General features: G+C 42.5%; 1 protein-coding gene across 1 annotated transcript; it reads left to right on the forward strand.

Annotated features, from left to right (window-relative positions):
- Window positions 1-1,033: 1,033 nt before the first annotated feature.
- Window positions 1,034-27,361, forward strand: IL18R1 (interleukin 18 receptor 1). Its single transcript, XM_052649379.1, has 10 exons — window positions 1,034-1,091; window positions 2,937-3,180; window positions 5,071-5,236; window positions 6,613-6,760; window positions 11,659-11,721; window positions 12,904-13,024; window positions 17,186-17,325; window positions 19,165-19,323; window positions 23,748-23,906; window positions 27,006-27,361. The coding sequence occupies exons 1-10, from the start codon at window positions 1,034-1,036 to the stop codon at window positions 27,359-27,361; spliced, it is 1,614 nt and encodes a 537-aa protein (XP_052505339.1).
- Window positions 27,362-27,895: the final 534 nt, after the last annotated feature.

Raw genomic sequence — 27,895 nt, forward strand, 5'->3', positions numbered from 1 at the left:
CTCATTTAGTCGCTCAGTACTTTTTGGAGATAGGCCTTCTCATCGACACTATTTTGGTAATGAGCAAATAAGCCTTGTGACTTCTAAGTAACTTGCTCAAGGTTGCACAGCCTGTGAAGACTCAGCAGGAATGCCAGCCCAGTTTTGTATGTCCCAAACTCCAAACTCTTTCCACTGTGTTTCACTTCCTTTACAGGTGTGCAATATATAAGGAACATGGGTTTTGTTTATGAGATATTCAGTCTTGATCTATGAACCCCAGTGCACCTATTTTTGTATTCTCTCTCAATTTGTATTATAATCAGTCAAACAAAAGATGGGGTGGATTAGCATCAAAATTCAACACAGATTTGAGTTCATTGAGTCCATTTTGCTTAGGCATCTGGATTGTATAAAACTTTGAAATTTGGGCGTTTTTCTATGGTTATGTGAGTATAGACACACCTCTTCCTTTTTAACAAGTATGCTTACTGTGTGGGAGCCATTGACTTTAGTGATACAGTGATGAGCAAGATAAACATAGCTCCTAATTTGTGAAAAACTTAGTTCTGAAAAGAAAAAGGTCAATATTTAAAAATTCAACCCATATGAAGTTTGTGATGAATATTTTGGTATAGTGGGAGGGAAAAAAAAAGAAGCTTCAATGGACATACACACACACTTCCACACATGCAAACTTCTCATTCACAGGATAGTGGATTTTCTGGAAATACTGTTGTACTCACCTTTGACCTTTGAGGTCAGATTTAGTGGACCAGACCTAAAATACAGCAGGCCGTCTTAGAAATTTGCATTTTTAGGTATTCCTCCTGAATTGCCTTGAAATTTTATTAATTCTACATAGCTGAAAGTTCTAAGGAACACTGGTGACTGTATAAGGGATGTGAATATTTTTTGAGCTAAATTTTTAGCCTGTATGCCAGAAGACTTTGAAAACCTCCTTTATGAAACAGGTATGCTTTTGTTTGAAAGTCTTGGCTGAATCTGTTTTATTCTGTTTTCCAGAGAAGCCGTTTGAAGCAGAATCCTAAACATGCATTTTAGAGAAATACTCCTGACAGTTTGGGTACTTATGTTTATAAGCACCTCAGGTTAGTAATTATAATCAATCACAAGCTTGCTTCATTGGTGTTCTAGAGGGAATATCAACGTTTTACTTATTTATGTGGAGGTGGTTACTAAAGATGTTGAACTTATTAAAAATTGTGATTTAAAATTTTACTTTAGAAAATTACCATCCCTTTGGTATCCCTGGCATAGAAGATGAGAGATTCATAGGAATGGAATCAAGTAAAAACTCATGTGAGGTTACTGATAAAGGAAAGATTCAACCTTGGGAGTTTATGTAGACAGCAGGAAGTGAAAACTTTTATTCTGAAATACGTTTGTCTGAGATTAAAATTGGCTTCATGTTATTTGAAACCAAAGAGATCACAACCATCCTTGTCACTGATTTTTACAAAGTTTTTCACATGTGATTTCCATCTCAAAGGGAGGTTATATCATGGCTCCCTGGGGTTTCCCTGGTAGCTCAACAGTAAAGAATCTGCCTGCCAAGCAGAAGACCTGGGTTTAATCTCTGGGTGGGGAAGATCCCCTGGAGGAGGGAATGGCTGCCCACTCCAGAATTCTTGCCTGGAAAATCCCATGGACACTGGAGTCTGACGGGCCACATTTCATAGGGTCACAAAGAGGCAGACACGGCTGAAGCTACTTAGCAAGCACGCATATGTAGGTTATATCTCTTAAACTGGAAAATATATCAAGCTTTTACTGACCTACCATCCTTTGAGGTGTCAGTTAAAACTAACACCCTCATTTACACAGGTATCACACCTTCTAAGTTGAGGTCCTGAGCTGTAAGTTATAGATTTCGCAACAACCACCAGAAGCAAGATTGATGTTCATTAAGTGCTGTGCTTCGAGGTTGTTTTGACAGCCATGTTTTCAAAGAATGCTTCTGCCATTGGAGCCACTTCCTGTCTACCTCGTGGTTAACAACACTGAATTAAAACCAGACAGTTGCTTTGAAAAATAAACCCTGGCTATAGAGAAAGCACATACTTTGTATCCCCCCCAGAGAACTGCTTGGTTCAACGTACGGGTTCTCATGTTCAAAATGCAGTCAAAGGGAGCTTCCAGAAGACAGGATAGGGAAAAAGTCCATTCCTGCCTACTTTGAACTATTGGAAGTGAGGAAGGAGGGGAGAGGTGACTCAGGATGACCCAAAGGATCCGATAAATCCCTAAAGCCGAAGTGTCTGGATTAGTTGAGAAAGAGGGAAAGAGAGAGAGATCTCAGAAAGGAGAAGTGACCCAGATTTGAGTAAGTCAATATGAATTAATCATCAATATGAATTATATGAGTCAATTATTGATTATCCACATGATAACCTAGAGAAGTAATGGATTTACACACACATAAGCGTACTTTTAACCATCCTCTCCCTTGCCTGGGGACTGGTTAGGTAGACAGGTTGAAAACAGGACCCGTGAGACTTCTGATGATTTAGGTGGGAAACTCTGAGGTTTCTAGGTTTCTTTTTTTTTTCCCATGGTGATGCCTCAACTGGGATGTTTCAGGGTAAGTGTGGCAACACTGTGACCTTGGTGACTGTCATAAGTAACATTTTCTTTCAAGAGACAACGTGCATTTATTTGTCTTCCGGCTTCTGTAGGTTAAGTTCCAGTATCTTCCTGTTTGGGAGACGCTGTTGGAAATTTTGTCTTCATTTACCTTCTGCAGGTGCCTTACTGTTAGAGAGATTGACCTCCTGTTTCTTAGTGTTGGAAAGGTTGACCCTAAAATAAGAACCCACAGAAATGAGATAGCGAGTTTTCCCAGGATGTTCTTACCAATCCAGCTTCTTCATCTGAAGAAAACTTAACGTTTGTCATTCTGTTCTGTTTTTTTCTTCTACTTTGCTAATCTTTAGAAGAAACTTGTACCTCACGTCTTCACATTACTGCAGTCGAAGGGGAACCTTTCTATCTGAAATATTGCTCGTCTTCACCCAAGTATGAGAAAAAAACAACCACCATAAAATGGTACAAAAATGAATCGCATGGGCCTGTTGACCTGAGCTTGCACAGTTCACCCAGAATTCTTTTGCGTGATTATGTTTTGGAGTTTTGGCCAGTGGAGTTGCGTGACAATGGGTCTTACTCCTTCCGAATGGGGTGAGTACACCTTCTCTTTGTGGTAGTATATTTCACAGAACTCTTGGACTTGGTGTGGCAAGTCAAATAAACAATAACTGGAGAAGTCTGACTATCCATATGTTTTCTTCTTCCTGTTCTTCCTACAACTTGAAGTAATACGTCATTGTTGAAAAACTGAATTAAATACTGCCCTATGTTTATTTTCTTAGTGATGTTAAGGAAAGGGGATTGCTTCACTGTGACTTTCTTTTAGGTGACCCTTGCCAAAGATAAGTGAGGCTTCAATGAAATTCATTTTTTAATGCAGCTGCTCCTGTTGCCCAAAGTCACTGGTCAAAAGAATCAAGTGGTGCAGTCGTCATGATGTTTCTAAGCATGAAGGGAAGCAGAGCAGATTCCAGGGTGATGACCTCAGACGGGGGAGACGGGCTGGAATTGGTGTAGATACTGTCTAGTCCTGGTGGCCATAATTCTTTGGTGGCTCGGTGGTAAAGGAAACGTCTGCCAGTGCAGGAGACACGGATTTGATCCCTGGGTTGGGAAGATCCCCTGGAGAAGGGTATGGCAAGCCACTCTAGTATGCTTGCCTGGGAAACACCATGGACAGAAGAGCCTGGTGGGCTACAGTCCCTGGGGTTGCACAGAGTCAGACGTGACTGAGTGACGAACACACAGCCCCCAGTCCAGTTTTCAGGAGTTGATTGAGAGCCACGTGGCAGTGCTGGTGAGAGATGTGTGTGTCAGATGATCACAAACCTCCCTCCCAGGGCAGTGAGAGTGGAGCCTCCAATGGACTTTGCACAGCCTTCTCCGGACTAAGCCTAGACAGAGCCTTCCAGGATAACTGTAGTCAAGAATCCTGAATTCTATGAAAGGACGGCCGCTCACTGAATGTGTCAGTGATTATTACTGAGCTTAGTTCTCTTTATACTTTATTTGGTGAGATGGGGAAGGAGTAACTGGGACAAGAAATATTCCAAGTGATGAACTGTTAGTGAAAACACGGATGATATAGTGTTAATCTGGTACCTCTGTGATGTTGTGTATGTACTTATGTGTACGTGATATATGTGTGATTTTCTTTTAAATTAGTTTATTTTTGTTTTTGGTTGCCCTGGGTCCTCACTTCCTCTAGTTGCAGTGAGCGAGGGCTATTCTCTAGTTGCAGTGAGCGAGGGCTATTCTCTAGTTACAGTGATCAGGCTTCTCATTGCACTGGCTTCTCTTGTCGCAGAGAACGGGCTCCAGGGCACGAGGGCTTCAGCAGTTGTGGCACGTGGGGGCTTAGGTGCCCCATGGCATGTGGAATCTTCCCAGACTAGGGGTTGAACCCATGTCCCCTGCATTGCAATGCGAATTTGTAACTACTTGGCCATCAGGGAAGCTCCATGTGTGGATTTTTGTAGAGATTTGAGGCTGACCTGTAGAAATCAGCTCAGGGCCAGGTGCATGGTGATGGACCGCTGCTGCACACAGTAGGTTCTTTCACGAGCACCTCTGGAGTGAGTCCCGATTTATTATCAGAGCCCTTGAGAGCAGAGTGAGACATCGCAGTGAAACCTGAATTGCACTCCTGTGGTTTTGCACAGAGTGAGGTCATTGGGGTTTGTTTTTACATATAGGAACTCCCAGGAGTCAGAAAGAAATTCAGAATCTCTTATTAACCTGTGAATGTTATGTGACCTTTTAACAGGGGTGATTCCAGAAGTGGGTTACAACTGGGCCTTTCCACACTAAGGCAGACTATATAACTCACAGTTGGAGTGGAAGAACAGGAATTCGGCATCCATGAATGAGTCTCTTTTTACAAAAATAAGGAAACATTTTTTCACTGGATTGGTTACTGAAAAGTGGTATTTGAAAATCTCTGTCCTAATGATAAAATATCTCTAAACCTTTATTTTCTAGAAATGATACTCATGACTGGAAATTAAATGTCATCCCAAGAACAAAACACAGCTGTTTTACTGAGAACCGGGTAACGAGTAAAGCTGTGGAAGTTAAGAAATCTTTGCAGATAGCCTGTGAACACAATTACTATCAACAACTGGTCAATAGAACGGTATTGTATAAGGTAGTGCATTTAAAATATTTTAACTGAAGACAATAGAAAAAAGCAAAATTCCAAAAGGAGGGTCTGATGGCTGTGCAGCATTCTGGTCTCATAACATGTAACATACAAGCTCTGGGTCTGCACAGCTCAGCTGACTTGTCAGAGATCCTACTTCCACGTAGGATGTTCCGGGTTAGGCGTTCAGTACCCACGTTGAACCTGCACTGGTAGTCAGATTCTTAACCACTGGGTCACCAATAAAGCCCTCTTTATGCCTTTCTAATCAGTCCACTGTCTTCTGGGGAGGGACTTCAGCGGGGCTGGCTGGTGTGCTAGGAACACGATTCTCAGAGTAATTCTGCTCCCCACTCCACTACCAGCCCCTAGGTTGGGTAGTCCTGAATACATGGAACTAGGCTAAAAGCATTAAGAAATAGTTGTGTGGAAAGTTTTGACCCAAACAGGGATATTTTTGTGGTAGTGGTTTTTTTCCCTCTCTCTCTCCCCTTCCTCCACTTCCTCCCTCTCTTTGTGTAAATAAGAGAGAGATTAAAAGGAAATGATGAAAGCATTTACAATATCCCCATACTCTATTTCCCAGAGAATATTAATAATGCTAATGATAATACCAGAAATAGGATTGTATTTCTTTTTTTCTTTTTTTATTGTTCACATATACCATTTATTCATCTTATCCTTGTTAACAATATACATACATAACCATATAATACAACAGTCATAAGCAGGAAATTAGCACTGATACAATATGCTTTTGACCTGTGGTGTTGGAGAAGACTCTTGAGAGTCCCTTGGACTGCAAGGATATCCAACCAGTCCATCCTAAAGGAGATCAGTCCTGGGTGTTTATTGGAAGGACTGATGTTGAAGCTGAAACTCCAATACTTTGGCCGCCTGATGCGAAGAGCTGGCTCATTTGAAAAGACCCTGATGCTGGGAAAGATTGAGGGCGGGAGGAGAAGGGGACAACAGAGGATGAGATGGTTGGATGGCATCACCGACTCAATGGACGTGGGTTTGGGTGGACTCCGGGAGTTGGTGATGGACAGGGAGGCCTGGCGTGCTGCGGTTCATGGGGTTGCAAAGAGTCGGACATGACTAAGCAACTGAACTGAACTGAACAATATTATTAACTAAACTACAGACCTCATTCTAATTCCACTAGTTTATCTTTTTGTTTCAGGGTCCAATTCACTAATGGGAGTATATTTCATTGTTCTAGTAGAGGCAGTACCAAATCACTGAGACATTTGTTCAGAAATTGCTAGTTTTCATTCTCTTTCCCTCTGTCTCTAAAAATCTTTAACATACCATTTTAAATTCTTGTCATAGGATACCATTTTTACTCAAGGTATTTTAACTTGCTTTTTCTAAAACAGAACTGTGAAAAGATCGAGAACAATAAAACCCCATTTTTAAAGAATGCAGAGTATAAAGATCAGGGATATTATACCTGTGTGTTTTTCCTACGTCATAATGGAAAACTATTCAACGTCACCAAAACCTTCAATATTACAATAGTTGGAGGTAAGATAAATTTTAGAATCAGGAAGAAACAAATATGTCTTCGTAAAATTGACTGTTTTCTTTCTTCTAAAGTCATACAGGAAGGCAAAGGCAACTTAGTTGGACTTGTGACCACATCACTAGTTCACATATAAGGGTCAAAATCATTTTGGCCTCATCTTCCACTCTGAATAATTTTGCAGTGATGGAGTGAGGGTGGGTAATGAAAGCTGATATAAGTGAACCTTGGATGTTCTTCCATTTGGTATTTCAGTACATGGTGGAATCTTTTCTTAAGCATCTGCTTTCACTCAATATTGCTTATTGAACATCTCTATTCAATAAACTGAGTATTGGGAGGTAAGAAAAGCAGGGAAATATGAAATTAAGTGAATAATGTACTGTTTTCAGGAATTTAATTATATATAGTCAGGAGAAGTTAAAGCCAAATCTGAACTCTGGACTCTGACACTAAATTAAATCTTGGAGACAGAATTTTAGGTGAAGTAGAAAGAAATAGCTTTATTACTTTGCCGGACAAAGGGGGCCACGGTGGGCTAATGCCCTCAAGATTGTATTTCAAAGAAGGCGTGGTCAGCTTGAGGACATTCTTCTGATTGGTTGGTGGTGAAGTAAGTGAGCATCAGCATGATCAGCCCAGTTGTAACCAGTCTGGGGTCTACATTCTTGTGGGCAGCATACCATTCATTGTCAACTTAAAAAATATTCACAACCTAAAAGTTGAGAGTTATGAAGCCCAGAAGGCAGCGTCTCCAGTAACCCTGAGAGAACTGCTCCAAGGAGGTGAATGAGGAGCCAGGTTAGAAGTTTTGCAACAAAGGGCAGGTAATCTGAACCTCAAGAATATTGTTAATTAAAGAAAACTAGATATCACAAGTTAAGGAATTTAGTGCTTTTCTGTGTATGGGAAGATACAAGAATCTGGGCTCCCTGAAGTCATTCCTCTGCTCTGCACCTTTGCTTCCCTGTGGCTCAGCTGGTAAAGAATCTGCCTGCAATGCGGGAGACCTGGGTTTGATCCCTGGGTTGGGAAGATCCCTTGGAGAAGGGAAAGGCTACCCACTCCAGTATTCTGGCCTGGAGAATTCCATGGACTGTATTGTCCATGGGGTCGCAAAGAGTGGGACACAACTGAGCAACTTTCACTTCACTTCACTTCAGCTATCTGGGGCCAGTATCCTGGGTTTTCACATCTGGAGTTTCCTAAGGGCTCACCCTGGGCAGTGGCTGTAGCCTGACCACTGCAAGAGGGCAGGTATGCTACCTCCCGAGTTCCCTCAGGGCTCAGAAGCTCACATTAGTGCTGTGCTCATCTGCTTAGTTGTGTCTGACTCTGTGCAACCCCATGGACTGTAGCCTGCCAAGCTCTTCAGTCCATGGGATCTCCCAGGCAAGAATACGGGAATGGGTTGCCGTTTCCTAATTCAGGGGTTCTTCTCAACCCAGGGATTGAACCTGGAATGGCTTGCCATTTCTTCCTCCAGGAAATCTTCTTGACCCAGGGATTGAATCTGTGTCTTCTGTGACTCCTGCATTAGTAGGTGGATTCTTTATCACTAACACCATCTGGAAAGCCTTAGCTCACATTGCAATCTTTGATGAGGATAAGATGGTTGGATAGCATGACAGACTCAATGGTCATGAGTTTGAGCAAACTCCAGGAGATAATGAAGGACAGGGAAGCCTGACACACTGCAATCCATGGGGTTGCAAAGAGTTCGACATGGCTGAGCAGCAGAACAACAGCAGCAGTCTCTGATGACTGTGACATCCTTTGTTAATTGGTGTGGCAGAAAGTATTCCATTTATCACTGCTAACTTCTCCCACCTGGTGGGGGTTTCAGTATTTGCAAAACAGCTCAAAGATACTGTTCTGTGTATCCCTTGAGGGGGAACCAGGACGCTGCCCCAAGGCTGCACTATTCTTTCTTGACTGTTCCTCCCTTGTCACTGCATCCTGGAAACTCAAGATCCTGGAGGCTGAATGAAGCCAATATCCTTTATTCAATAAACGGGGGACACAGAAAGTCTTTTGTGCCCAGGAGCCCCCCTGGATCCTGCTCTGTATCAAGATAATAAGCCACATAGAAGCACCATGGAATATGAAATTGAAGTCATCTGTGAGTTTCTAAGGGTTCAGAAAGAGTCCAGAGGTAGAAGAGATGCTGGAGGCTGTTTGAGCTGGTTCCTAGAGGCAGAGCATGAAGGACAGATAGGAGGACACGCTAGGGACAGTCCACTCAGGCGAGAGCATGTAAGGAGCACAAGTCTGGAAGAAGCTTTACATTTGGGGATGACGGCTTTTATTCTGGTTTACCATGAACCCAGACCCTATGTAATGGAAACACTGAAGCCTGGACTTGTAGGGTATTGGAGACCTTGCTTGCTTGCTTGGAAAATCTCTTCAGTCATGTCTGACTCTTTGTGATCACATGGACTGTAGCCCACCAGGCTCCTCTGTCCATGGGGACTCTCCAGGCAAGAATACTGGAGTGGGTAGCCATTTCCTTCTCCAAGGCATCTTCCCAACCCAGGGATCTAACCCAGGTCTCCTGCATTGCAGGCAGATTCTTTACCATCTAAGCCACCAGAGCTGGAGACCTTAGAAGTAATTATTTAATTAAATCCCACCCAGTGAAGATATCCTTCATATGGCTCAGCCAATAATAGATCATTCAGTCTCTTCTTGGGAACTGCCTTGGAAATGACCAAATCACTCAGCAGCTGGGTCCAGATTTTAATGCTTGATTGTCAACGAGTCTTTTTTTTTTTTTTTCCATTGAGTCCACTTATGCCTTCACAATGAACTGTGGAAAATTCTTAAAGAGATTGGAATACCAGATCACCTGACCTGCCTCCTGAGAAAACTGTATGTAGGTCAAGAAACAACAGTTAGAACTGGACATGGAACAACACACTTGTTCCAAATTGGGAAAAGAGTACGTCAAGGCTGTATATTGTCGCCCTGCTTATTATATAACTTATATATCATGAGAAATGCTGGGCTAGATGAAACACAAGCTGGATTCAAGAATGCTGGGAGAAATGTCAGTAACCTCAGATATGCAGATGACACCACACTCATGGCAGAAAGCAAAGAAGAACTAAAGAGCCTCTTGATGAAACTGAAAGAGGAGAGTAAAGAAGTTGGCTTAAAACTCAACATTCAGACAACTAAGCATATGGCATCTGGTCCTATCACTTCATGGCAAATAGATAGGGAAACAATGGAAACAGTGAGAGACTTTATTTTCTGGGGCTCCAAAATCACTGCAGATAGTGACTGCAGTCATGAAATTAAAAGACACTTACTCCTTGAAATGGAGAAGGCAATGGCAGCCCACTCCAGTGTTCTTGCCTGGAGAATCCCAGGGACAGGGGAGCCTGGTGGGCTGCCATCTATGGGGTCGCACAGAGTCAAACATGACTAAAGCGACTTAGCAGCAGCAGCAGCAGCAGCAGCAGCAGTACTTGAAAGGAAAGTTATGACAAGCCTAGGCAGCATATTAAAAAGCAGACATTACTTTGCCAGAAAGGTCCATCTAGTCAAAGCTATGGTTTTTCCAGTAGTCACGTATGGATGTGAGAGTTGGACTGTAAAGAAAGCTGAGCACTGAAGAATTGATGCTTTTGAACTGTGGTGTTGGAGAAGATGCTTGAGAGTCCTTTGGACTGCTAGGAGATCCAAGAAGTTCATCCTAAAGGAGATCAGTCCTGAGTGTTCATTGGAAGGACTGATGCTGAAGCTGAAACTCCAATACTTTGGCCACCTAATGTGAAGAACTGACTCACTTGAAAAGACCCTGATGCTGGGAAAGATTGAAGGCGGGAGGAGAAGGGGACGACAGAGGATGAGATGGCTGGATGGCATCACCAGCTCAATGGACATGAGTTTGAGTAAATTCCAGGAGTTGGTGATGGACAGGGAGGCTGGGCGTGCTGCAGTCTACGGGGTCACAAAGAGTCAGATGCGACTGAACGACTGAACTGAACTGACGCCTTCCTGTAGTTTCCACTCATGTCTGTGGTTGCCTTCAGTAACGCCACAAATTAAATCTGGTCCCTTCTGCAAAGGGACCCACTCCTTCAAGTGTCTGAAAACAGGTGGCTTATCCACCCTTCTTGTTCTTTCCCAGGAAGCTGTAAACTCCTAGGTTGACTCATCCAACAAGGTGGTGGGCTCACAGTTTCTAGAGCTCATTTACTTTAGCAGCATTTTCCCTTTTCTCTCCAACTGTCCACGTATATAGCTTTATTCCATGCATGCATTGTGAATGTACAAATTACCACAAGCTTCCTGTCTTCAAACAACATAAATGTATTGTACAGTTTTAGAGGTCAAAAGTCTAAGATGGTTTCCCTGGGCTAAGTTCCAGGTTTCGGTAGGATTGTGTTCATTCTAGAGGCTCTGCAGGAGAATCAGTACCTTGCCTTCCCCAGCTTCTAGAGGCACCTTCATCCTTGGCACATGCCCCTTGACAGTGCCCTGCACCCAGTAAATCTATTTTGAGGCATTGAGGGCAGAGAGAAGGGAGAACATAAAGGCAATTCCCAGTGAGTCTGCGTCTTCTAAGTCTGGAGGTTTCATTGTCTTCCTGCATTTTCTGGCCTTTAGCTGTGCTGGGCAGAAGTCGTAGGTGGAATTGAGGGGAGACCAAGTTCAGTAAGCTCTCTCCAGCTAGGTGAGCTTTCAGTTGATGGAAAGTGAAAGGGCAACCAGTATTCCCTGCCTCCCTTATCTAATGAAAATACAATAAAGTAATAAATGTAAAGTGATGATTGTCAGAATGTTTGTTACCTGCAATAATAAGTATATTACAACAGATATTGTAATACATCTGTCTTCGCAAAGCTCCCTGCAACACTAATGCATTTTTCTTTTCTTTATTCACTTTCAGACCACAGTAAGATAATCCCAGCTCTTCTTGGACCAAAGATCGATGAAGTTAAAGTGGAACTAGGTATATTTTGACCAATATATATTTTGGGTTTATGAACGGGGGGCATAATTGAGTCTTTCAAGGCTAAATCTGGTTTTTTATTGATCAACATTGTGTTTGTAACACATATCATGTTTACGGAACAATATTACAGAAGCAGGAAAGCCTTGTCATTGTTTGAATGTTGCCCTTTTTAGTGATAGTTAAAATTAGCAATGTGTTCAAATGATTATGGAAGTGCCTATGGTTTGCAGACCCATGGTTTTAGTCACTTTCTATGTGGCTTTTCTATAACAGTAACTGTTGTTTAGTCACTAAGTCATGTCTGACTCTTTGCGACCCCCTGGACTGTAGACCTCTAGGCTCCTCTGTCCATGGGATTTTCCAGGCCAGAATCCTAGAGTGGGTTGCCATTTCCTTCTCCAAATAGTAACTGTGGTCCTTTTTCAATATGAAAACTCAGTGGGAATTCTCTAGAGAAATTATTCAAACTTACTGTATGGTTTGAATATTTGATTAAGGGATTCACTTTGAATCAGTGGACTGACTTGAGTTGTGTTGGGTTCTTTTGTGACCCTGCGGACCGTAGCCTGCCAGGCGCCTCTGTCCATGTACTTCTCCAGGCAAGAAGACTGGAGTGTGTAGCCATTCGCTCACCAGGGGATCTCCTGAGCCAGGGATTGAACTTGTATCTCCTGCATTGGCAGGGAGATTCTTTACGCCTAAGCCACCAGGGAAGCCCCAGTTCACCCTGGAAGAACTTGATTCCTCACTGTACTTTCTGTCCAACTGTTTCTCTTGGTTTCCCCTGCACTTTGACAACTTTAATTTTTAGCTAATTTAATTTTTTGTCTTTTATCCATTTTGTTTTTCTAGACGTTACAGTGGGTGTTTTGGCCTGACACTGCTTATTAGACTGTTGGTTGAAAACAAAGTCCACTGGCCTTCCTAAGTTTTAATAATTGATTTCAACATAAATATTTGAATAGAGGCCAATTCATAGTTTGGTGATGACTCGTAATCACAACCTAATTTCTCTGCTTTATAAGTTTTTTTTTTTAATGAAAACAAGGCATATTTTTCCTAGATGCAGCACTATATTAGCATTATATGTTACATTAATATACATTGGCTTTATTAATTTTAGCCTTTGGGAAACTTGAGTTTCTAAAATCAGAATGTTGGTTGTCAACTTTTACCTAGGAAAAGATATACAGCTCAACTGCTCTGCTTTGCTGAATGAAAAGGATGTAATTTACTGGCACACCCCGGGAAACAATAAAAGTGATCCTAATGTACATGAAGGGAATATGACGAGAATTAGGTATGGATCTGTGATATATTGTTGTTGTTCAGCTACTAAGTCGTGTCTGAGTGTTTTGCAACTCCATGGGCTGTAGTGTGCCAGACTCCTCTGTCCATGGGATTTCCCAGGCAAGAATACTGGAGTGAGATGCCATTTCCTAATTTAGGAGATCTTCCCAGACCAAGAATCAAACCCACATCTCCTGCACTGGCAGGTGGGATCTTTACCACCAAGCCACCAGGAAAGCCCCTGTATCATATATATATATATATATATATATATATATATATATGATCAAAACACCAGACTCCTGAAAGACTGATAAGATGCTTGAGATGAATTAACTTATAATTATAACTGACATAGTTTATAATCATAATTCTCATATCCAAGCTGATGAATGATGCAGAAATTTATTGCTGAGATCTAAATTAGAAAGAGAAGGTCGGGACTTCCCTGGCAGTCCAGTGGTCCAGTCTGCCTGCTTCCAGTGTAGGAGGTGGGGGCTCGTTCCCTGATCAGGGAGCTAAGATCCTGCATGACATGTGGTGTAGTCAAAAGAGAAAAAGAAGGTCAGTGAGGCTTATTAGCACTGCCTTACAGAAGTAGCTTTTGGTGAGTCAGGATCTGATGGGGGTGAAGACTTTACCTTAAGCATCTTATGAAAGAGTGATTAACTAGGCCACTGTCATATGAACTTTGAACATCGTGTTAGATGCTTTGATTTTACGAATGTGCCAGAGAAAAGACCAAGTCAGGAGACTGGGACATGTCAAGTCACGCTGGGCCCCTTGAGCGCGCTCCAGACCCTTAGTGCATGCCTGGCTGTGTCGCCTACGTGTCACCGTGGGGCCAGCTGGGTGTCTGTGGGTGACACAGCCCGTCATCAGCACCTCTCTCTGAGAATCCTGGGACGCCCCTGGCCACAGGCAGGCCATCTATTAATACCACTTCCTCTCCAGATCTGCCCCCGTACTTTCCCCCGTGCACACTTTTCTTTGTTCTCTTGTTGGAAATTATGGAAACGAGAACTAAAAATTGCGAAGATGGAGAGAGCCATTTGAAGACAGTTTTTTGGAGATATCTTCACTGGGTGTGAGGAATGCTGACATAGACACTGCCTCCTGCTCTTTGGGGATAGTTCAGAGCTGCCATTCCTTATAGTGATTATCTTTTTTTTTAGGGTAGTCCAACTAATCAATTATATTTGCTTTTTAAAAATTTTTATTGGAGTGTAGTTGCTTTACAATGCTGTGTTAGTTTCTACTGTACAACAAGCCGAATCAGCCATATATATATATATATATGTATATGATTATCTTTCTTAAAGGTGAGAATTAAGGAAGTTTCTTAAGTCCAGGAGGTCTCCAAAGATCGTCGGGTGTAAATGATGACTCGAGAAAACACTGATTTAAATGACTCATCACCTACCCCACGACATTTGCTGTTGGTCGATTGACATTGACCATGGTAATTGTGGCAGCCTTTTCCTGTCAGTGCCCATTAATGGAAATTAGAAGCGCAATAAGAGCAGGTAGAATAAAACCCAACAGGGTGGTTAGGTATAAATTCCTAGGAGGCAGCGTTAGTGCAAAAAGCTCCAAATGGCATATAGTTCAATACTTAAATATCCTGTATTAAAGAACATGAGTTGGAGTAAACTCTGGGAGATGGTGGAGGACAGGGAAGCCTGGTGGGCTGCAGGCCTGCTGTCCATGGGGTTGCAAAAGAGTTGGACCTGACTGAGTGACTGGACAGCAGCAACAAAGGAATGGTTATACTTTATGAAAACAAAGCACACGGAACCTATGACCATGTATTCATTTTTGCCTGCACCTGCCTTTGTGGGATCTTAGTTCTCTGACCTAGAATCAAACCAGCACCTCCTAAAGTGCAAGTGCTAAATCTTAACCGCTGGACCGCCTGGGAAGTCCCTCTGTGGCCATTTAATGCTTCTGAACGGTTTGGAGTCATTACTGTCATTATTAAGTAATTGTACACTTAGGTTTTAGTGAGTCATGGTCCTGAGGTGTCTGTCACCTTAGCTGCATTTTTTAGCTTTTCCTGCTTTTTTTTATACACACACACACACACACACACACACATATATATATATGTTGTATATATATTCTCTATCGTCTTGCTGGCAGCCCTCAATTCTTGCTGACATGTGTGTACAAGCTTCTTACAGTGCAAGGTCCATGCCCTCACCCAGAATCAGGTGTGCGCTTGGTGCTCATGCAGCGTTGGCTCAGCTGGACTATGGCCTTCCGGCTGCTGTGTCTTGTCCTCAGCATCCTTTCCCCCACTGGATTCCTGCATTTCCCTCTTCCCATGGTCTATCGCTCATCTCTGGAGGCACAGAAAACCAACTCACCAAACTTACAGAAATGAGGCTTAAACTCAGCTAAGCGCTAAAGTGATGCCGAATCTTTCCTTATAGTGGCTGCATGAACTTATGTCTGCTATTTTGGCTTCTCGGTAGCTTTTCTGTGTCTTGTTTGTGGATTTCACATTGATGTTGAAAGAAAGATGAAAGTGTTAGTCGCTCAGTTGTGTTTGACTCTTTGTGACCCCGTGGACTCTTTACACCAGGCTCCTCTGTCCATGGAATTCTCCCGGCAAGAACACTGAAGTGGGGTGCCATTTCCTTCTCCAGGGGATCTCCACAACCCAGGGGGCAAACCGAGGTCCTCCCACATTGCAGGCAAATTCTTTACCATATGAGTCACCAGGGAAGCTATTTCTGGTTTGGTGACTTCAGTAGAGACTTTGGTTCTAAAATGAAACTGAGAGAGTTGGAGGCTGCAATGGGTCCCCCGTCCAGCTGCTGGAGGCCTGGCAGGTGAATGACTATACCTGGGAGTGCTGGTTGACCCCAAGCCTAAAGAGCCTGCCGTTGGCAAGAGGCAGATATCAAGAGCATTTGCCCTGTATCAAAGACAGGACATCTTGAGTCCTTTCATAAGAGAAAGACAGCTGACTGCACTGGTGGTCTCTGGTCCTTTTCTGACACTCTCTGAGCAGCTTGACTGGTATTTCTCATGTGCTTGGAGGATGTCTGAAAACAGTATTGTGTTTTAACTTACATGCGGAACAAAATAAGCGTTATCATTAGGGTTGTGAGGACAAGGCTGACAAGCATCTCTGTCTGTACCAAGGATTCGCAGCCCGTCACTGCTGGCAGAGACTTCACGGTGGGAGGGACACTGAATAGTCAGGATGGGAGGAGTGGATGAAACACAGGCACACCTTGGAGCTACTGCGGGTTTGGTTCCAGACCACCGCCATAAAGCAAACACTGCAATAAAGCGAGTCCCATGAGTTTTTTGGTTTCCCAATGCACGTGAAATTATTTACACTATACTGTGCGCGTCCCCAGTGACTCAGTGGTAAAGAATCTACGAGATGCGGGGACGCAGGTTTGATTCCTGGATTGGGAAGATCCCCTGGAGAAGGAAACAGCAACCCACTCCAATATTCTTACCTGGGAAACTGCATGGACAGAGGAACCTGGCAGACTACCATCCATGGGGTCGCAAAAGAGTCAGACACAATTGAGTGACTGGCCATGTACTGTACTCTATTAAGTGTGTGATGGCATTAAATGTAAAAAACAATGTCCCTACCTCATTTAAAAGTACTTGATGGCTAAAATAAATGCCCAAACCATTATGATAGTAGCATCAAAGATCCCTGATCACAGATTCCCTAACAAGTATAATGATAATGAAAAAATGTGAATTTATGAGAATTACCAAAATGCGACATAGAGACAGAAAGGGAGCAAATGCTGTTGGGAAAACGGCACCCAGAGACTTGCTTGATACACCTTTAATTTATAAAAAGTGCAATATCTGCAAAGTGCAATAAAGCAAAGTTCAGTAAAATGAAGTATCCCTGTAATTGAGAGAGAAAATATTTTCTTGTATTTTCAACTGTCATCTTCCAGGCATTTTAGTTCTAGGCAGCACCTGCCCCAGATGGTCTCAGGAGGACTGACATTCCCAGGGAGCAGGCAGCTCACACTTGAACAGAACTCACCAGAAAGCGAAGATCACTGAAGTCCACAGAGCATTGCTTTTTACAGGTGTATTTGTGCAAACAGATTCCTCTCTCATGGGTCATGTTGCTGGTAACGACCCACAGCCTATTCTAAACCATGTTCCTCTCTTACAGGACTTCAGAAGGCAAATGGCTTGCTTCCAGAATACTGAGGATTAAGAACATAAACACAAGAAATCTAAACTTTTCATACAATTGCACTGCGGCCAGTGAGGGCGGCACCAACACCAAAAGCTTCCTCTTGCTGCTAAAAGGTGTGAGAAATTTTATTTTTGGAAGTTGATGCAAACCTAGAATGCTGCAGCTGAGAGGCCTGTCATAGCTCATCCCTTCCTCACCTTACACACCAGGAACCAACCTCCTGAGAGGTGAAGGGTTTGACTTTTCACAGGTGTTCGGTGGCAGCGCTGGTGCTCAGCCTCACTGCTGTCCCTCATAATGTTAAGCAATAAAGAGTGATCACCACGTGGGTCCAATTAAGTAACTGTTTTCAGGGAAAAAAGAAAATCTAGAAGGAAATGTACTAGCATGTTGGCAGTGGCCCTGGTCACACTGTGGAATGGTTATTAAAAATTATTCTGTTGGGATTTCCCTGCGGGTCTAGTGATTGGGACTCCGAACTTCCAACGCAGGGGGTGTGGGTTCAGTCCCAGCATAAGATTCCTCACGCTGTGTGGCCAAAAAATTAAAATTAAAAAAAAAAGTGTGCAACTTTAAAAGTTTTGAACAGATTTATTAAAAAAAAATTATTCTGTCCTTTTTACCTTTATGTGTTATATTGTCCCTAATGAGCATAAACTCAATCCATCTAGGAAAGGTAACTTTTTTTCTCAAAGGACATTTTCACATAAAAATATGCAAAAATTCTCAGAGCTGAGTGCCAGGTAATGTGTTCACTACTTATTTGTAATATTTAATCCACCTTCAAAACAGCAGCCCTGTATGTGAAGGAGAAAATATTACTAGCTTCACCACTGTCCTGTGCGTACAGATAACACACGGAGTTTAGGGTATCAGTGACTTTCTCTAGGACACAGAATGGGTGATGGATCCAGGCTGAAGCCCACATGCCCTCACCTGGGCACGCAATCTCTCAAGGTTACCAGGGAGTAAGGGGTGGGGGAGGGGCAAATCAGAAGTTGGGGATGGACATATGTGCACCGCTGTGTATAAAACAGATAACAAATAAGGATCTACTGTATAAGTCAGGGACCTCTACTCAGTATTCTGTAATGGTCTATGTAAGAAAAGAATCTGAAGAAGAGTGAATTTATGCATACATATAACAGATTCACTTTGCTGTGCGCCTGAGACTCGCGTAACAGTATAAATCAACCGCACTTCAATTAAAATATAGTGTCGTTTGCAGAGACATGGGTGGGCCTAGAGAGTGTCATACAGAGTGAAGTCAGAAAGAGGAAAACGAATACCGTCTATGCACGGATATGTGCAATGTAGAAAAATGACGTGGATGCTCCTATGTGCAGAGCGGAAATAGAGACGCAAACGTAGAGAACGAATGTATGGGCACCAAGGGGGAAATGGGGGGTTGAGATTGACACATATAGACTAATGAGATAGATAACTGATGAGTAGAGCACGGAGAACTCTGCTGAATGCTTTGTGGCGAGCTGAATGGGAAGGAAGCCCATACGGGAGGGGGTACATGTATATGTGTGGCCGATTCCTTTGGCTGTACAGTAGAAACTAACACCACGTTGTAAATCAGCAAAAATTAATTAAAAATAAATAAAAATTAAAAGATTCCATGCCTTCACAATGTGTTCCCAGCCCACGAACTGAGCTTTATGTGTGGGTCCTTCTGCATTTTGCTTGGTGTCTCAGCATCCTAGAGATCTGACTTCCTCGGGTAGGAACAGACTCTCAGTCCACATCTCTGAATAATACCCTTGTATACATTTCTGTGGAGCAGAAAGATCACCGCAGGAGACTAAAGGCAGGAGTTCAGAGTAACTGAATAGACAAGTTGATTTGTGTAAAAGGTAAAAAACTGACCACAGCAGCATGACTGTCAAAAGACTCTGATGAGATTTCCCTGACTGATTTTTCCCATTTTCTTTTTCTTTCTAAAGACACAGTTGACATCCCAGGCCACGTCTTCACTAGAGGAATGATCGTAGCTGTCGTGATCTCAGTGATGGTTGTCTGCCTGGTGACCGTGGGTGTTATTTATAGAGTTGACTTGGTTCTATTTTATAGACATTTCATGGGAAGAGACGAAACCTTAACAGGTAACGAATGTCATAATGCTGGGATCTCTTATCTTACAGTTTCATTAAGAAGCTATGAACTAATCTTCACCTTACGTTGATTATATTGTTGAGTTAATGGCAGTAGGGGAGAAGGCAATGGCACCCCACTCCAGTACTCTTGCCTGGAGAATCCCAGGGACAGAGGAGCCTGGTCTGTAGTCCATGGGGTCTCAAGGAGTCGGACATGACTGAGCGACTTCACTTTCGCTTTTCACTTTCATGCACTGGAGAAGGAAATGGCAACCCACTCCAGTGTTCTTGCCTGGAGAATCCCAGGGACGGGAGCCTGGTGGGTGGCCATCTATGGGGTCGCACAGAGTCGGACACGACTGCCATGACTTAGCAGCAGCAGCAATGGCAGCAGAGGCTTTCCATGAGAAAAGCTATCTGGCGGATCATCTGCTGTGGATGCTGTCGGCGCCGCTTTCTCTTGTGCTCACTTACCTGCCGCCGAAAATCATTCCCTGATCCTTTCATCCATGTGTACTGTGTTCTTCTAAATGTCCTGTGACGTGTTCTTGCCCAAGGACGGTGAGTCTAAATGTCATTGCTCACACACCATCTGGTGCCTTACGAAAAGTGCACACTCAATTAAAGTCATTTAAATTGAATTGTATAGTGGTTCATTATTTAAACCCGGCAAAGGAGGCTGCATGATGGACTTGCAAGAACCTTGAACTCCATACCACATGACCTGAGTTCCAGTCCCCTAGATCTGCTATTTTTTTAATTTGCTCCTCCTTCTATCTGGGGACTGTGGTTTCTCAGTTTTCCTAATTTTGAAGGTGATTAGAAGTCCTCAAGATTCAAAATAGAGGGGCTTCCCTGGTGATCCTGTGGCTAAGACTCCACGTTCCCAGTGCCGGGGCCCCGGGTTTAATCCCGGGTCTGGGAACTAGATTCCACATGCTGCAGCTGAAAAAAGACATTCTGAATGTCACGACTAAAAAAAAATCCCACCTGCCACAGTGAAGATTCCGAGGGCTGCAAATAAGGCCCAGGGCAGCCAAATAAAGAGATAAATATTTTTTCTTAATTCAAAATAGTTACCAAATTAGAAAGATATATGTATAATGCATCGCACTTGCTTTTGTATCTGTGTGTGTGTATGTGTGTGTATAGCACATATGTAGCTCAAAACACCAAAACTCTTAGAAATGATACATATATGTTTGTTCAACGCCTGTTTCCCACCTCATCTCCTATTGGTAGTATATTCAAATGAATATTAATAATAGAGAATCGTATTTCAATCCTATTTGAAAGTCAGATCTTGCCATGCTCTACACCCTGTTCTGAACTTTGCTTTACTGTACCTTGGATACCCTTCCATCTTAGTTTATAAAGCCTCTCGTTTTTTCGGGTTGCACAATGTTTTATTTCTGTGGATGCACCTTTGTTTATTGAGTCACCACTTGATGGACACTCGGGTTTCTTACAGCCTTCCGTTATTGCAGAAGTGATGCAGTGGAGAACTTTGTATAGCCATCATTTCGTTTGTGTGCAGTGTAACTGAAGGGAAACTCCCTGAAGTAGAATGACTAGAAATATAGATGTGGATAGAGTTGTTTTGATGTACGTTTGTGTGCTCAGCCACTCAGTCATGTCCAACTCTCTAGCCCCATGGACTGTAGCCCACCAGGCTCCTCTGTCCATGGAATTTTCCAGGCAAGAATACTGGAGCCAGTTGCCATTTCCTACTCCAGGGGATCTTCCCAGGCCAGGAATCAAACCTACGTCTCTTGCGTCTCCTGCATTGGCAGGTGGATTCGTTTACCACTAAGTCACCTGGGAAGCCCAATGGAATCACTGGCTCTTACTTATACTGATAGAAGGCTGTATTTCACAACAACCTAAGAGTTATTCAAGGGACCCACTTACTGATTAAATTCAGAAGTAGCTCTATTGCTGCCAACTTTTCTTGCCTTTGATATGAATGTGAATTCTGCAACTTTTACCAAATGTTCAGTCTTTCATATGTGCTCTATCCTGCAAAGCAGTTGCTCTAAACCAACGATAAGTTCTGATTTGAATTGCTGAACCAGGGTGCAAGAGGCAGAACTGGAGAATCTTTTCCCAGAGACAGAAAGGGTTGTTTTGTGAGCCTGGATGCTGCTGAAGATATTGGGCTGGGTCGTTGAGCATAAGTGATAACTCAACATAAAGAACATGGACCAAGAATGCTTTTACCCTATTCTTTTGATATAAAGAAACCAATAATATTTAGCCTTCAACTCAGTAGCAAATTCATTCACCCCAATAATGTGCTCAAGCATAAATCTAATTCCTCTAGCATCGAACCAAATGTCATGGGATAAGGTAGACCTTTTTACAACTACTCCCCCTTCTTCCTCTACTGACCCCAACTAACATCATATCCATGGAGATCTCTGCTTACTCTTTGACCAGGTTTTTTTGTTTATTTGTTTGTTGTTTTGTTTTCATTGTCTTGTAGCTGCTAATATTATTTGTCAGCTTTTTCAAGTTGTTGCATGTGTCCGCTCTGTCTTCTCAAATAGATTGGATGAAAGCAGAAGAGAGAGCTGTGTATTATTTTTCAGTCACCCAGTTAGTAGAACAGTCTTTATTGTTTGCTGACACAGTCCTCTTGAACACTGCTTTCCTATCCAGAATTAAATAGGAGCAGATGTTATCAATGAAAACCTATAATAGAGCAGAAGCTTTTCTATTGCCGTCTAAAGCATCATAGACCATGTAGCGTTTGTTCCTATAGCATATGATTTCAGTCATCTCCCATCACTTCTTTCCATTCTCCAGGCTAAATACTCAGCTTTCTTTTTTTTAATTAATGAATTAATTAATTTTTATTTTACTTTACAATACTGTATTGGTTTTGCCTTACATCAACATGAGTCTGCCACGGGTATACACGTGTTCCCAATCCTGAAACCCCCTCCCTCCTCCCTCCCCATACCATCTCTCTGGGTCATCCCCGTGCACCAGCCCCAAGCATCCTATATCCTGCATCAAACCTGGACTGGCGATTCATTTCTTATATGATATTATACATGTTTCAATGCCATTCTCCCAAATCATCCCACCCTCTCCCACTCCCACAGAGTCCAAGAGACTGTTCTATACATCTGTGTCTCTTTTGTTGTCTTGCATACAGGGTTATCATTACCATCTTTCTAAATTCCATATACATGTGTTAGTATGCTGTACTGGTGTTTTTCTTTCTGGCTTACTTCACTCTGTATAATCGGCTCCAGTTTCATCCACCTCATTAGAACTGATTCAAATGTATTCTTTTTAATGGCTGAGTAATACTCCCTTGTGTATATGTACCACAGCTTTCTTATCCATTCCTCTGCTGATGGACATCTAGGTTGCTTGTGTACCCCAATGTTCATTGCAGCACTGTTTATAATAGTCAGCTTCCTTTTTATTCTCACTTTCAGGGGGTGGCTTTGAGGGTAGATTCAGATGGTGGTAGAATTAAATGATATTAATAGCAGTAGAATAAGCCAAGATAGGATTTGCTTCCCAATCCTGGAAAGAGCTTATTTGGGCTCCTTGACCTTCTGTTTTCTTTAAGCTCCTTTAGTGCCCTAACCTAAAGTCTGCACTCCTTTCAGTTATGGCTTTTGGGGGCCTGGTCTAGGACTTGAACTCTTCATCTGTCTTCACAGGTCTCTGTGTCAAGAGGCCTTTTCGGTGTCAAGCAGTGGGACTCTTAATGTACATGCTTAGGAAACATTTGCCAGTTGACTACTTGATTCCCATACAAGGTCTGAGTATGTTAATTTTTTGTTGGCCGATAATAATAACTGAGTGTATTCCTTGTTGTTGACCACTTCAAAAGTCAGAGATAAAGAGGGATGCGTGAAAAACATGGAACCAAAGGATATTTGAGGGACCTTAGGCATTTCCTAGTTTAAACATTCTTGTTTTATTTTATGATTTGTTTTCTATCAAAAACACTTTATTCTTTTATTTAATAGCTTCATCGAGGTATAATCAATATATGAAGAACTGCACAGACGTTTTGATTGGAGTATAATTGCTTAACAGTGCGTTAGTTTCTGCTGTACCACAAAGTGAATCAGCTATGTGTATACATACGCCCCTTCCCTCTTGGGCCGCCCTCCACCAACGCGCCCCCCGCCCCGACACCCCACCCCTCTAGGTCATCACAGAGCGCCGAGCTGGGCTCCCTGTGCTCTTCAGCAGCCTCCCACTCGCCATCTGTTTCACACACAGCGGTGTATGTGATTTAATGTCTACACTGTGTTGGACTGATGTGCTTGAATGTGAGGATGCTATATTTAACTTTTCTGTTTCAATGATTCCATTCCCACCTTCCAGGACTTTCACTCAAGTCTTTAGTTAAATAAAGCCTTGTTTTCACACTGATGAAAAGGGTCAACCTTATCTCCTAGATGGAAAAACATATGACGCTTTCGTGTCCTACCTGAAAGAGTGTCAGCCCGAGCATGGAGAGGAGCACGCGTTTGCTGTGGAGACTTTGCCCAGGGTGTTGGAGAAACATTTTGGGTATAAGTTATGCATATTTGAAAGAGATGTGGTTCCTGGAGGAGGTAAGAAAGGGAATACCAGACAGAAAACTAGTGGAAGGGGACTTCCCTGGCGATCCAGTGCTTAAAACTCCTAGCTTCCAATATAGGAGGTGTGAGTTCAATCCCTGGTCGGGGAACTAAGATCCCACATGCTGTGAGGTGTGGCCAAATAGGTAAATACACATTAATAATAAATAAACATGGTACATCCAATTTTAAAAGAAGGCATTAAAAAAATAAGGAAAATTAGTGAAGATGGTTTTTAAAAGATGAAGAGCTTACCTTATAAAAGGCTCTCCTGTTTACTTAAAAAATGAAAGAAAAGTGAAAGTGAAAGTCACTCAGTCATGTCCAACTCTTTGTGCCCCATGGACAGTCCAATACATGGAATTCTCCAGGCCAGAATACTGGAGTGGGTAGCTGTTCCCCTGTAACCAGAAATTATGAGCAACCTGCACTCCTTCCAAGCGTGGCTTCTGGGGAGCCGGGTCCAGGACTTGAACTCTTCCTCTTGCTTCAGAGGTCTCTGACTCTGGAGAAAGGGAGCAAGTGCTCCGTTTTCAGAACCAGGGCCAGAATTGCTATCACAAAGCAACTGATAGATCAGAGTGAGGACTGCCCTGGTGGCTCATCGGTTAAGAATCTGCCGCCTGCCTGTCAGAAGATGTGGATTCTATCCCTGGGTGGGGAAGATTCCCTGGAGGCGAAAATGGCAACCCACTCCAATATTCTTGCCTGGAGAATCCCATGGACAGAGGAGCCTGGTGGGTTATAGTCTATGGAGTCACAAATCATCAAACATGACTGAGCACAGGATGAGTCCCTCTTTTGATGGTATTTTGTATAGCAAAACCTAATAAAACTAATTTAATATGTGATTCTTTGGACTATAAATGGAGGTTAATTCTTACCAGAAAATGTTTCTTCTTTATCGTGTTGACATTGTGAGAAAATTAAAATAGAAATTAGGAGTAATGGTAAAGGTTAAGTAAAATGAGATTGATGGTTCATACCATATTTTGATTGCAAAATTCAAGTTTTAAATTAATATATGAATACAAATGGCTGTAACATGATACTGAAGTATATTATAGCTAAACTCCAAATTATTCTAGATGCTAGTGCCTCACAAATGATGCAACACAAACATCTTGATAGTTGCCATCCCTCATTCATTCATTCAGCATTCGCTGAGCACCATTCTTGTGCCAAATTCTAAGTTGGGCATTTAGGATAAGGCAGTAAGTAAGAAACAGTTGTGGGGACTTCCCTGGTGGTCCAGTGGTTAAGACCTCACCTTCCAAGGCAGGGAGTGCAGATTTCATCCCTGGTTTGGGAGCTAATATCCCATGCAGCCAAAATGCAAAGCATAAAACAGAACAATATTGTAGCAAATTCAATAAAGACTTTTAAAAATGGTCCACATCAAAAAAAAAAAAAAAAGGCTTAGAAAAAGTGTTTTTTCCCTCCTAGGTTACAAATTAAGAAGGGAAAATGTTACAAATTAGAAAGAGAAAATATTTTTAAATAACAAATAACCTGTTTAAGGAATAATATACCAAATTGTCAGATGCACTCAACACTGTGATACTTTTGTGTGTCACTTCTTTGCATCCAAGAAGACACGCTGTCACAAAGTATTTCTTCTTGACTTTGCATCCATTTTATTATTAATATATTTCCATTATTTTCTAGGAATCATTTAAAGAACAAGTTTCTTCTTCATTCTTAAATAAAAATAAAGAATGTTTGTATTGTTATTCAGTTACTTAGTCATGTCCATCTCTTTGGGACCCCATGAGCTGCAGCACAGCAGGCTTCTCTGTCTTCCTTCACTATCTCCCAGAGTTTGCTCAAACTCATGTCCAAACTCATGCCATCCAACCATCTCATCCTCTGTTGCACCCTTTTCCTCTTGCCCTCAATCTTTCCCAGCATCAGGGTCTTTTCCAATGAGTTGACTGAGTGGCCAAAGTATTTGGAGCTTCAGCTTTAGCGTCAGTCCTTCCAGTGAATATTCAGGGTTGATTTCCTTTAGAATTGACTGGTTTGATCTCCTTGCTGTCCAGGGGACTCTCAAGAGTCTTCTCCAGCACCACAGTGTGAAAGCATCAATTCATAACTAGTTTGGATCAGAACCTCAGTCTCAGAAGGGCTAGATCTAGAACAGAGGTTGGCAGTCTGTCAACCCCAGCTCCAGTCTTTGAAGCAGCCACACGCATTTGCTCCTTTGTTGTCTGTGGCTGCTTTTGAGCTACATCAGCAGAGTTGAATAACTGTGACAAAGACAGTATGACCTGCCAAGGCTAAAATATTTACCATTTGGCCCTTTACAGAAAAGGTTTATCAACCTGTGGTCTAGAATAATGGCAATGTTGGTTTTTTTTTTTAATATTTCAATTAGAAGTTTAGCATGTTCTTCCATGCATGTAAAGAGGCAAGATGGTGTCATGATTAGGAATAGACACTCTGGAACCAGACCACTTGGGGTCAGATTCCAGTTCTGCCATTTACCAGCTGTGTGACTCTGGGCAAATTACTTAATCACTCTGTGCTTTGGTTTCCTCCTCTGTAAAATGAGGGTAACTACAGTACTTTCTTCATAGGATCATTGTGCTGATTAAAGGAGTTCATATATGTAACATGTTTAGAAGACAGTATGGCACAGAGTTGGAAAAAGAAATAACAACCCACTCCATTATTCTTGCCTGGGAAGCCCCGTGGATAGAGGAGCCTGGTGGGCTACACCCATGGGTTCTCAGAGTTGGATGTTACCGAGCACAGAGTTAGGCTAAGGAGGTATTCATTATCATCTTTGTGCAGTTGATTGCTTCTTTTAATAGGCACGTGGGCTTCCCTGGCAGTGGTTAAGATTCCTAGCTTCCAATGCAGGGCGTGTGAGTTCTATCCCTGGGCAGGGAACTAAGATCCCACATGCCGCACAGCCAAAAAAAAAATTAGTTAAAAAAAATAGGCATATAAAACTGAGAATGACTTACTTCAAACTTTATTAGTGAAGCTGAGTTAAATAATACAAAATAGGACTGTGCAACATGATTTTTATCTCATGTCCACCCTTTTGGTTTTCTTAAATTAACCTGCCACCTCTTGTATTTTCAGCTGTTGTTGATGAAATCCATTCATTGATAGAGAAAAGCCGAAGGCTGATCATTGTTCTCAGTAAAAGTTATATGTCTAGCGAAGTCAGGTATGAACTTGAAAGTGGACTCCATGAAGCACTGGTGGAAAGGAAAATTAAAATCATCTTAATAGAATTTACACCTGTCGGAGACTTCAGCTTTTTGCCTCAATCACTGAAGCTTTTGAAATCCCACAGAGTTCTGAAGTGGAAGGCAGATAAGTCTCTGTCTTATAACTCGAGGTTCTGGAAGAATCTTCTTTACCTGATGCCTGCAAAAGCAGTCAAACCCTGCAGAGATGAGTCAGAAGTCTTGCCTATTCTTTTGAAGACCTAATCTTCAGAAAAGCCGAGCGGAAGAAAGAGCTCTTGACAGTCTGATGACTGAGTGTCTGAGCCTGTGGATAACAGAGGGCATTATTCAAATATTTAACTCTACTCTGTGAACATCTTACTCACAGACTGAAGATGAACTTGGCATTTAGGTTGCCGGGGATAAGACTAAACATTCATCTATGGCCGTGGACTTCCACTGTGTGTGTACCTAGTTGCTCAGTCACATCTGACTCTTTGTTACCCCATGGACTGTAACCCCACCAGACTCCTCTGTCCATGGGGATTCTCTAGGCAAGAATATGGAGTGGGGTGCCATGCCCTCCTCCAGGGGGTCTTCCCAACTCAGGGATCGAACCCAGGTCTCCCACATTGCTTGCATATTGTTTACCATCTGAACCACCAGTGAAGCCCAAGAATACTGGAGTGGGTATCCTATCCCTTCTCCAAGGGGACTTCCCAACCCAGGAATCAAACCAAATCTATTATAGGTGGATTCTTTACCAACTGAGCTACCAGGGAAGTACCCTGAGCTCCC

Source organism: Budorcas taxicolor, chromosome 11 (genome assembly GCF_023091745.1).
Source record: "Budorcas taxicolor isolate Tak-1 chromosome 11, Takin1.1, whole genome shotgun sequence".
Classification (NCBI taxonomy): Eukaryota; Metazoa; Chordata; class Mammalia; order Artiodactyla; family Bovidae; genus Budorcas; species Budorcas taxicolor.